Raw genomic sequence first — 10,880 nt, forward strand, 5'->3', positions numbered from 1 at the left:
TTTCAGAGCAGCAGCTGGACAGCCTTGTGAAAGAGCTGGATACAGATGCAGTCTTGTTGTTTGTCTGCTCCCCATTTGTCTAGAACAAATTAACCTCTTGCTATGTAGCCATTTTCTGTACTTTGAGACTTCCTAGTGCTGAGCACCTGCTGAAGTTATATGTACTTAAACTTTAGTTTGGAGAGACTTAAGACCCTGATCAGCTATTGTGATTGACCTCAGCTGACTTCAGCAGGGCTCTTCTACTGGTACCACTTGAAAATCTCTCTTCATAATAGTTTGGATTTTGTGTTGTTTCCTTCCCAAGTATGCTGGTGACAAATGTTTTCAAAGAATCTTTATTTTTGTGTGGACTTTGCCTGTTAATTTATTCCAGAGAGATAAATTTGCTCTGATTGTTTTACTGCCTGAACATGACTTTTCTATAGTGCCTTCCGGTTTTCTCTGGCCATGTTATTGACCCTGGGTAATATAACATGAAAGGACTGTGAATGGGCTTTTACAAAGAAATCAGCTAAATAGCTATTAGAGGATTAAAAGCAATCTCATGGCCAGGATTACACATCTTTCAAATGCTGATAATATCAAGGAGCAAATGGATTTGTAATTTAATGAGAGAAGAGGGAAGACTTCAGATGTGTGGTTTTTTTCACATTTGATAGAAAGATGAAAGTGTCTGCATTTGGTGTGCAGGAGTTTGATAAAACTTAAGCATGGCTGCCTACAGATATCAGTGCTCACCTTTCTTGTAAATAGTAGTTGAGTCACATGAAGAGAATTCTTCTGGTCACCATTTTTATGAAAACTTTAATTCTCATGGTGACAAGGTGGGATCATTGTCTGCTTTCAGTCTGATAATGGTACACTCTAGAAGCTTTGAAGAAAACTTTTGTCTAGACAGAAACAGCTTAAGAAAGCTTTTGAAATGTAGCATTCACTCTAAACCTTTCCTGATACCTGTAGTAAGCATTGATCCATATTTGGGAAATCTTGAGCTGTTTTTTACTTCCTTATGTTAAAAGCCTATAAAAGGCTTGCACGACAACAGGAACTGAGAGAACTAAAAATGTCCAACTTGCCTAAGGAGAGTGGTTCAGCCTGTGACAACCTTGTCCCACGGGAAGGATTTCTTTTCATTCCAGAAAATAATTTTATTTTAAAGTTAAATTAAGCTACATGTAACATTTCAGGTTTTGCATCTTCAGTACTGAGGTTGGATTTGGAGGTACATTAAGCCTACCTCAAAAGCTGTTAAAGATGTATAATACAAAGGAAAAAAAAGGTAGCTGCAGCTTTATTAAAACATAGATTTTTAACCAGACTCCTTGATTTGAGATCCAGAGGCCTTTTCCAGAGTAATATTTCACCAAATCAGTGTTTGGTTCTGATTGTAGAGTATTAAATAAGTGCAAAAAACCAAACCAATCCCATCTAGACATGTAGCAGATCAGCCTGCATCTCACATGGGAAGAAACAGCCTACAGTGGCAATGGACAAGCACAGGCCCAAGGTATGATGCATTCCACTCAGTTTGACTCCTGTTGAGGCACATCTCATGTGAGATGAAGATGAAATGGAGCAGAGCCACAACTTAGTGCTCTTCTCCAGCCAGCCTGACTAGCTGATCATGGAGAAGGTGGTATGCTGCATCATCTGTCTGGGATTTGGAAGTCAGAGGATTATGACTCCTGAATATATCTCTGCAGGAGTCAAGCCTCTGTGATAACCATCTATCAGAAACATTTATTTGGGGCAGCATCTGATGTGTCCTGCCCAGGAAGTAATGGCCACGCTGGTAGTTTTTAGTTGTAGTTGTAGTTTTTAGTTGTAGTTGTTCAGTTTGATTTGGCTATTTGTTGTTATTATATGTGCTTTTCATCTTCAGTATGCTTTACAAACAACTGTATGTTGCACAGAATTCATCTCATCTACTCTGAGGTTGTGTATGTTTTTCATAGATAACAGAGATTTTCTCTCTCATTTGAAGGGGAAGTACAATTCAGGCTTACCGACAGTTACCAGCAGCACTACCATATTTCCAGAAACCACAAAACTGAGGCAGAGAGAGAGAGAGAGAGGCAGAATTTCTCAGAGACTGCAAAGGAAAGGGAAAAAAAATACCCAACACAAACCCAACCAAAACAAAAAAGACTCAAAATACTGGATCCTAATCAGACATTCAGACCACTACCTTGCCCTCCTCCCCTTTCTTGGATTAAAAATACAAACACAGACTAAGAAATGAGAGCTTTGGCTCCAGAGCTGAACTGTCCAAGTAACTAGACCTCTACTCTTTGGGTCTGGGAAGCATACCCTGCAGAAGTAAGAGCCCTCAGAAAAACAAAGCAGTTAATAGAAAAGGAAGCAGATCACCATGAAAAGGTTATAGAATGAAGCCTGAGACTGCCATGGACACAGTAGCTGAAAGTGTACAAGTCTGCTAGAAATCAGCAGAGTATTTTTATGCCAAATAATTTTGACTAGATTCCTACAGCACAAACCTGCTCCCTATCCAGACTTTAAAATATAGATTAAAAATTTGGTTTCAGAGATAACAGTTCATACGCACTTTCTATCCATTTTCTTAATTCTTTCCTGAAAGTCCTACACAAACACTGCTCTCTCATTTGTTAGCAACTGAAAGTGGGGAAAAAAACCAACCTCACAGCCAGGATTAATTTGTTGTTTTATTTAAATGAAATTTATGGGCACATTTTGAGGTATTTGATCTGCATTTGTTTTTATTTATACACAAGTGTTTTTTTTCAGGTGTTCAGTCAGCATGACATGAAGGAAAGTCAGAAAGGTACAAAACCATTTCACCAACATGAAGCCAACAAAAAAAAAAAGGTTTGAGATGTTTATGAGAATTATAGGTAAGAAGGAGTTCACCCCATATTCAGAATAGGGTTTAAGCACCTAGCTAGATGTTATTTAAATCTGGCCTTGGAGAAAGGAAGATTTTTTTCAAGCCATTTGGAGAGGAATTTTCACGTTAAGTAGACATGGTCTAAATTAAAGGTACTCCATAGATTTTGAGATAGTCATTTTAAATGGTGTATTCTTTGAAAAAGCAATACAATATTCTAAACAAAAGGACAAATAGTCACACTTTCATACAGATGTGAACTGATATATTCAATGTTACCCTCTTTGTACACACCAGCATCTAACCACTAGAGGAATGCATTTCTAAGCATATAATCTTTGACCTGCCAAAAACCACAATCAAGACTCTTTTTGTCCATAAACTCTATTGTCAAAAAAGACAAAAGGCTGGTAAATCCCCCCCCCCTGCAGTATCATGAGTGGAGCTTTGCTTCTGAAGGTGCAGTTTCACAGAACTGTTTCACTCCTGCCACTGATTAGAGTGAAAGTGACAGATTTTCTTTTCCTGAAGATCACCTTTGAAAAACTCACCAAACAGCCAGTGTCCAATGTATAAGTTGCTTCTTTCCATTTAGAAGATGTTGTATATAGTCAGCTTTTTATTTTTTTTTAACTGTCTTTTCATAAATATGAGAATTTATGTGAATTTCCTTAAAAAAATAAAATAGGGAAAGACACATTATCCAAATCTTACCTTTCCCAGTCCGAGTGTTTGCAACCCAGTGCATCTCAGGTTAGCAGTCACAAAAAAAAACCCAGACAATAAAACTTATGGGAGGAAGAAGGAGAAAGGGGAGGGGAATGTCTCAAAATGGATGCATTTGATTTTGATGTCTCAAGTGAAAGGCAGCAGAAAATAGAGAAACAGAATCAAAGCTGAATGAAAAGTAGAATGCAAATGTTGCTTCACTTTTAACAATCCAAAGGAAGTTTAGTAACACATCTGAAGTAACCTGAGAGAGATCTGTTTGCTTACAAATCATCTTTGTACAGGCAATATTTAAAGTCCTTTGAAGATTGACAATATCCTTTTTTTGTTGTTGTTGTTCCCCCTAGCTCTTTCCTTTTCCTGGTATTCATTTTCATCTGTAAAAAAAAAAACACCCAGGGTTTTATATGTGGTTTTCAGCTGCACTCGAAGCTTTCTGTCTCCAGAGAGGTCATTACCTAGCTGCCCGTCTCCTCAAATTCACTGTAGGGGGATGAAGCTGAAGAGGTTTTAGACTCTCCATCACTGTTGCACTCCCGCAGGGGAGCAGGACTGCAAGCCTCTGGGACCTCCTTGGCAGAGACTGTTTCCTTGCTGCTAGACCCTAAGGGATGGCAGTCCAGCAAGCTCTGCAGATGCTTGATGTAGCTTATTGCAGCTCTCAGGGTCTCCACTTTGCTGAGGCGCTTGTCAGCAAACTCCTTGGGCAGGTGCTCTCTGAGGCGTGTGTAGCCCTCGTTCACACAGCGCACACGCTGCCTTTCCCTCTCGTTCCTCTTTCGAATGAAGGCAGGCTCGAAGGAATAGTCATAGACGCCCACATAGCCAGGGAATGGGATGTAGGAGATGCGACCTGTGTGCCCACCGTAGGTTTGCTCCCAGTAAGAAGGGTCCAGATGGAAGGGAACCCCAAATGGCTCTCTCAGAGGGATCCCATGGGGATGCACGTGGCTGTTTGCCAGGGATATAGCTCCTGGAAACGCAATCCTGTTCAGTAGTCCATCATCATCTTTATTGTTTTCCATGCTGCTTCTTTTTCTCACCCGTGGAATATCAGTTCCTGAATTTGGCTTCCAAATCTTGTGTATCAGTCCAAGCAAGAAGGAAACATTTGTTATAGCTGCTCTGCCCCGCAGGCTGCAATTTCCTCCTGTGGCATATAAAAATGCAGATCTCAAAGCACTGCTAATGACTTATAAGGTCCACTCTGTGCTTGGAAATCAGCTCTAAGCCTTGTTGTTTTTATAGATGTAGGATGTCAGCTAATTTACAGACAGGTTTTGAGGACCATCACTCCACACTTTAAACCCTTCTTTTCCTCTGATCTTCATATTTCAAAAGATAATAAGAGGGTTCTCGTGTATTCCTTTCCTCCCCGCTTGAAATTATGACCATAAGAGTTAATGCCAAACATAAATAATCTTCCAGGCTCTAAACACTTCTCATGTATTGTAATCCACGATAGCGTTTGATATAATTGTCTCCAAAAGATGGGTAATTTGCAAAGTTTACAGGGATCTTCAAAGTTTTGGCAGAACTCCTCCCTTTCAGGAACCAAGGATCTTCTGTCATCTGAAAACTACCCAAAGGCTTTTCACAATGAAATCCAAAAAAACAACTGCAAGCTTTGTTGTTTCGGCTGCTCTGGTCTAACTGAAACGGCTCACAAGCAGTTTGCAAAACTTATATGGCATGTCTCTAGCTTTCTGGGGAAGCCGAGAAAGCTTCAAAGGAAAGAGTGCTCTCTTGTGGTTGCAAGTCATGTCAGATCAAGAATGCATACGTGCAAGCGTCTGAAGGAAACAGCTTTCTTCGCCTGCAGAGAGGCTTTCTCAAGAAGTGTGAGTTTCACAAACTGAACATGAGCATTTTGTACAAATCTGCAACATTTTGCCTGTCTCTGTGCATTGCAGGAATGTTCTGCTTAGCTCCATGAGCACCTGCCTCAGAGAAGTAGAAAAGTGAGATGCCCCGATTGCCTCCCATGTAGCTATTACTAGATGTGTACATATATATTGGCTTACCTGATGGACCCCACACACTGCCTTCACTGGGAAGCTGAAAATCCCTCTTTATTGTGCCAGATTTGTGCTGCTTCCTCCAGTTTGCCTGCAGCTTGACAAGGAGAAGTGGGCAAAAGACAAGGACTCTTGGAAATAAAAGAGCATGATGCCCTCATCCATGCCTTTCCTCTAAGATATCTTAGGATCCTCATCTGCGGCAACTGAAGGACCTTTGACTTTTCCCACACAGTTTTTCAAGAGCAACATCCCTTTTTGTTGTTGGTTGGGTGGTTGGTTTTTTTTCTCAAAGGCATATCTTCACAGTTAATTGCTTTTTTCAAAACCTCCCCCCCCCCAGGTTAGGAGTTGAACGTTCTGGTATAGGAGAGCTGTGGGAAGAGAGGGATGTGAAAAGGTACAGCCACGTAGGCTCTGTTAAAACTGTCCTTTTGCTCAAAGTGAAAGTTTCCGCCCTGTTCAGTCTTTCATGCCAAACTGCCTTAGAAGCATGAGTAACTGAAACAACATCCTCCACTCCGAGAAGCACATCTGTCTCTGCTGAGTCAGAAACCAGCAGCAATGATGTCAGTGTGCATTTTCAAGTCAGCCTTTGTATCTTTGCTGGCCTATTCTGTAGCTTCAAAAAACAATGGTAATCTTCAAAGTATGATGAACATACAGGCAGAACGTTCCAGACAGACATGGGTGAGAACAGTCCTGGCCTCTGATCTATGCCAGGGAGAGGATCAGCACCAAAATAGCTCAAAAGACAGGGCAGCTATCCGTCTACTTTTGCCTCTGTCACTAACACTGGGTAGCAACAGCTGAATGTTTCAAGCTGCAAAGTTTGTAGCATTATCTACGAGTTAGCTAATGCATTTCAAGAAGACTTGAGATCTTTTCCAGTCACAGCTAAATGTCTTTCTAAAACATGTGCTCTAGATCAGGTGAAAGGTATGGGTGTGAGGCAAGAATTATGTATGACTTGTTTCAGATTAAATAATCAAGAGAGCCTTTCTGCCTTTTAACAGATCTTGGGAAAGGGTTGAACATCCTGTGCTTTTCAGTATCACTTCCACTATAAACCACTGCCCAGCAGAAAAGTTTTTGAACGGAACGCTTAAATGAAAATAACTCGTTCACTCATTCAGAAGGAAAAGGACATTTGATTTGTGTCATCATTAGGTTTGAAACTCTGCTCTCTGGCAGTATTCCTTAAAGGAAATGGAAGCATTCCTCCTGGGGGGGTGGGGTAGGGTGGTGTGCTGTCTCAGGTGCCAGAATGCTTCACAGCCCTCCGTGGCCTTGCCAGAAGTCTAGTCATGTTCAAAAGGCAGAGCTACATTTCAGAGCTGTTGTGCAAATGCACCATTCCCTGCCGCCAGACCTCTTTTTTTATGTTTACTGTAAATGCAGGTCACTAGCACTTCCCAGAGTGTCAGAACTGCACCTGTGCTGAACAGGCATCTGCTCTTCCTACAGAAAACCCCCTGCTGTTAATCCTTTAGTACAATACATGAACAAAAATGACAGGTAAATGGTTTCTTGTTAATTCAAATGATTGACGCTGATCTCCTATCAAATGGACTCTGCAGTCGGACTTTTTTTGTGTGCAAGAAAAATAAGAAAATATGCCACAGGCTTTTGTTGAATCTTGTTGACAGTCTAATGCTGCTTGCTCTGAAAGGGATTTGTCCCAGGGCAGGGAGCCAGCACAAGGCCAATGCACCTGACATCCCACTGAGCATCCTCATTGAGAGCATGACCAGGCTTAAAGCAAGGTATTGATTCCATAGAGACTTCTGCACAAAGCAGGCCCTTTTCAACATCTGCACATGCAGATGCAGTGAATGTTGTAGGACTGGGGCCACCAATGGGAAAGGCTAACACACATTCTTTCTGATGTGTGGCCAGCAGGAGCAGGGAAGTCATTGTGCCCCTGTACTCAGCACTGGTTATGCCACACCTTGAGTACTCTGCCCAGTTCTGGGCCCCTCAGTTTAAGAAGGACACTGAGACACTTGAACACGTCCAGAGAAGGGCAACAAGGCTGGGGAGAGGCCCTGAGCACAAGCCCTCTGAGGAGAGGCTGAGGGAGCTGGGATTGTTCAGCCTGGAGAAGAGGAGGCTCAGGGGAGACCTTATTGCTGTCAACAACTACCTGAAGGGAGGTGTTAGCCAGGAGGGGGTTGGTCTCTTCTCCCAGCATCAGAACAAGCGGACACAGTCTCAGTCTGGGCTGGGGGAAGTTTAGGCTCGAGGTGAGGAGAAAGTTCTGTACTGAGAGAATCGTTTGTCATTGGAATGTGCTGCCCAAGGGAGGTGGTGGTGTCACCATCCCTGGAGGTGTTCAAGAGGGGACTGGACGTGGCACTTGGTGCCATGGTTTAGTCATGAGGTCTGTGGTGACTTGATGATCTTTGAGGTCTCTTCCAACCTTGGTGATTCTGTGATTCTGTAGGTTAAGACTAAATGGATAATGTTACTCTTCTAAGAGAAGTCCTTGATTTTCATTCTTACACTGTTTCTCCAATTAACTCTTCTTCACACCTTTGCCTGGATGATGCTTTGACTCCAGAATGCAGTATCCTCCATGCTGATATGAAGCAAGGTGGCCTAGTTTGCTTCCCATGGGATACAAATCAGGTGTTATGGACTGCTCTACGATGGCAGAAGTTGTAATGTTTCTATTTATATTCTGTGTTTTGCTTTGGTTTGTTTGTTTTGGGGGGGTGGGATGTTGGGCTGCTTCTATTGTTTTTGAATACAAAGTTTAAATGGGGACACCAGGAGATTCCTTACATACACCATCGACCATGGCATTCAAACAAGTTCTCTTCCTTCTCTACTTCTTTTTACCTCACTGTATGCACTTGATTTTTGAGCCAAAATGAACAGAAAATATTTCTGATGCACCTAAAAATAAAACGTTGAGGCATCTTCCTTCCAGAAGGTTCTTTTAGTTGTATATATCTTAATAGAGTAACTGCAAGAAGTAACATTGTACCAAAAGAACCTTCAACTCTTTCACTCTTCCACAGATTCATGAATAATACTATGGACATTAGAGTGATTACTTTGAATTACTCAAAGGAACAGCTTCTCCTTGGCACCATGCTCCTTTGCATCTGAAAAGAAATCCATCAGTGGAAATACTGTAGCAGAAACACAGGAGTCAGCTGAACACAGGTAAGTCCACCTAATTCCCAACAGATGATGTCTCAACTATTTCACCTGTCAACACATTACTGAGAAGGAAGAAAGGGAAAATACATCAGAAGTTTAAAAAGAGACTCTCACAACACTGTGGTTTTGTTATATTTTATTATAATAACTTCTAGTATTTATTATACATATCACAGTTTGGGCTGCTGTAATTTATTAACAGGTATAAAACTGTGAAATTAACAGTTCCTCTTGTTAACTGCATACAACAGAATTATAGCAATAACTGCAATTTAGACTGGGATCCAGAAATACAAGATTGAATAGTTTTGCATATCTCTAAACCTTTTTACCCTTAAGCATGGGCCATCTCTTTCCAGCTCTGTAGCTACAAGTGAGAGCTGCACCTAAACTACCCAGGTTTCATACTGTGACTGTCACCAAAATACAGGCCTGCAAAGTGCTGACAGGCCAATAAAAGGTATGAGAAATTTAGATTTTGGTCATTAAAATGGTTGGCTTCAACCACTGCTTTCTGTGTAATCTTCATTCAGTGTAATTCTGCTCACTCTAAGAGAACCCAAGGGCACATTTGCAATAGCAGAAGAGAAGTTATTGTATTGAGAACTGGTCATGGTCCAGCAGGGCCCTCTGCTCACACAATAGGGGAGGACTAAAGAAGTGTGCTTACTGCATTTCTTTCCTCCATGGTTTCACAAGTCTCCCTTATCTTTCAGTATGTCTCCAGGATCTGAAGATGACTTGAAAAATAGCTCTGCAATTTGTTCCTCACACAGCAAGCACTGCTATAAATGTCAATAAACTAAGCTTTCAGGGGACACAGTGCAGTTGTCTTATCAAAACACTTCACATATAATAAAAGTGTTTGATATATAAAAAAATATCTTCCCTTGCAGAAGAAACAGTTCTCCAATGTGTTTTATCACGATACCTTGGGCGTGCAGAGTACATCTCTGTAGACAAAGATTAATTTCTCATTCAGTGACACTTCATATTATCACTGGCTTCCTTTGATACTTGTGCTTTAAACTGGTAGTTAAGATATCACTCGTTCAAGGGAGTAACGTGACTACAAAAAAGCTGGAATCTCAGAGGACTCGTGTTTGACAGTAGGAAAAAACACTCTTATCTGTGTATGACTACATCCAATCTGGCTCATAGGCTCAAAGTATTACTTTCAGCTCAGATTGTTGAAAGAGTGAGGATTTCAGTGCCAGGGCAGTTCTGCGGTAGACTTACACTATCATAATTGGCATTAAGACAAGCTGAGGGCTTGGGATAACCTAGCATTTTGGGACAGAACTGGGATCTACTGAGAATAACTGTGAAGTTGTAAGGACGTCAACTGAAACTGGAAGGTCCCCACTCATCTATGTATTGGAGAATGCAGAGAGACTTTTGGGCTTGTAATTGTTTGCTGAGGTTTGTAAGAAAGATATGAAGTACTAGCACCAACCATGTGAATACTTGGTACTGTACACATAAAAATGAAACAGATAAACACCACAGTGCAAGCTTAGCACTCCCTAGAAGCCTGAGGACTTGATGAGTTCTTTCTTGAGTTGATGCTTGTAGGCCAATTCAGATACACTCAATCATGGTTAGAGTAAGGATTATCTGGCTTAGTGGAGAACTGGAGAGGTTGTGTGATAAACTAAATGAGGTCATTCTTCTGGTCACAAATGACAGGGTCCTGGATTTATTTTGCCTAAATGTAGTCCTCTAGAAGTTATATATTTAGACTAAACTAATTACGTGGGTCCCAGTTACAGGCCATAGACACAGAGAAACAGCTCCATGGGGAATTCTGACATTCTCAAGCACCTATCTCAGGATGGGATGAAGCAGTCTCTGCAATAGCCTGCTTCTTTTTCATCTACAGAGCCTGAAGAATGAGTGTATACAAAGTGTCTAGCTTTATGACAGCTAAAGCCAAATGAGGAGAGTGTGTTTCCATACCTGGAAGAACTGATGGGTTTGTACTGAATGGGAAATGATCCTTCCAGATCCTTCATTTAGGCTCTTTAGATCAAAAGGTAGTGGGCAGAAATACACCATTAAGCTTCCTTCTGTGTGGACATCCTATCAAGGGA

General features: G+C 41.3%; 1 protein-coding gene across 1 annotated transcript; it reads right to left on the reverse strand.

Moving 5' to 3' along the window:
* Positions 1-4,056: 4,056 nt before the first annotated feature.
* Positions 4,057-4,623, reverse strand: ASCL4 (achaete-scute family bHLH transcription factor 4). Its single transcript, XM_009908356.2, has one exon. The coding sequence runs from the start codon at positions 4,621-4,623 to the stop codon at positions 4,057-4,059; it is 567 nt and encodes a 188-aa protein (XP_009906658.1).
* Positions 4,624-10,880: the final 6,257 nt, after the last annotated feature.

This window comes from Dryobates pubescens, chromosome 15, assembly GCF_014839835.1.
Source record: "Dryobates pubescens isolate bDryPub1 chromosome 15, bDryPub1.pri, whole genome shotgun sequence".
In the NCBI taxonomy this organism is placed as follows: domain Eukaryota; kingdom Metazoa; phylum Chordata; class Aves; order Piciformes; family Picidae; genus Dryobates; species Dryobates pubescens.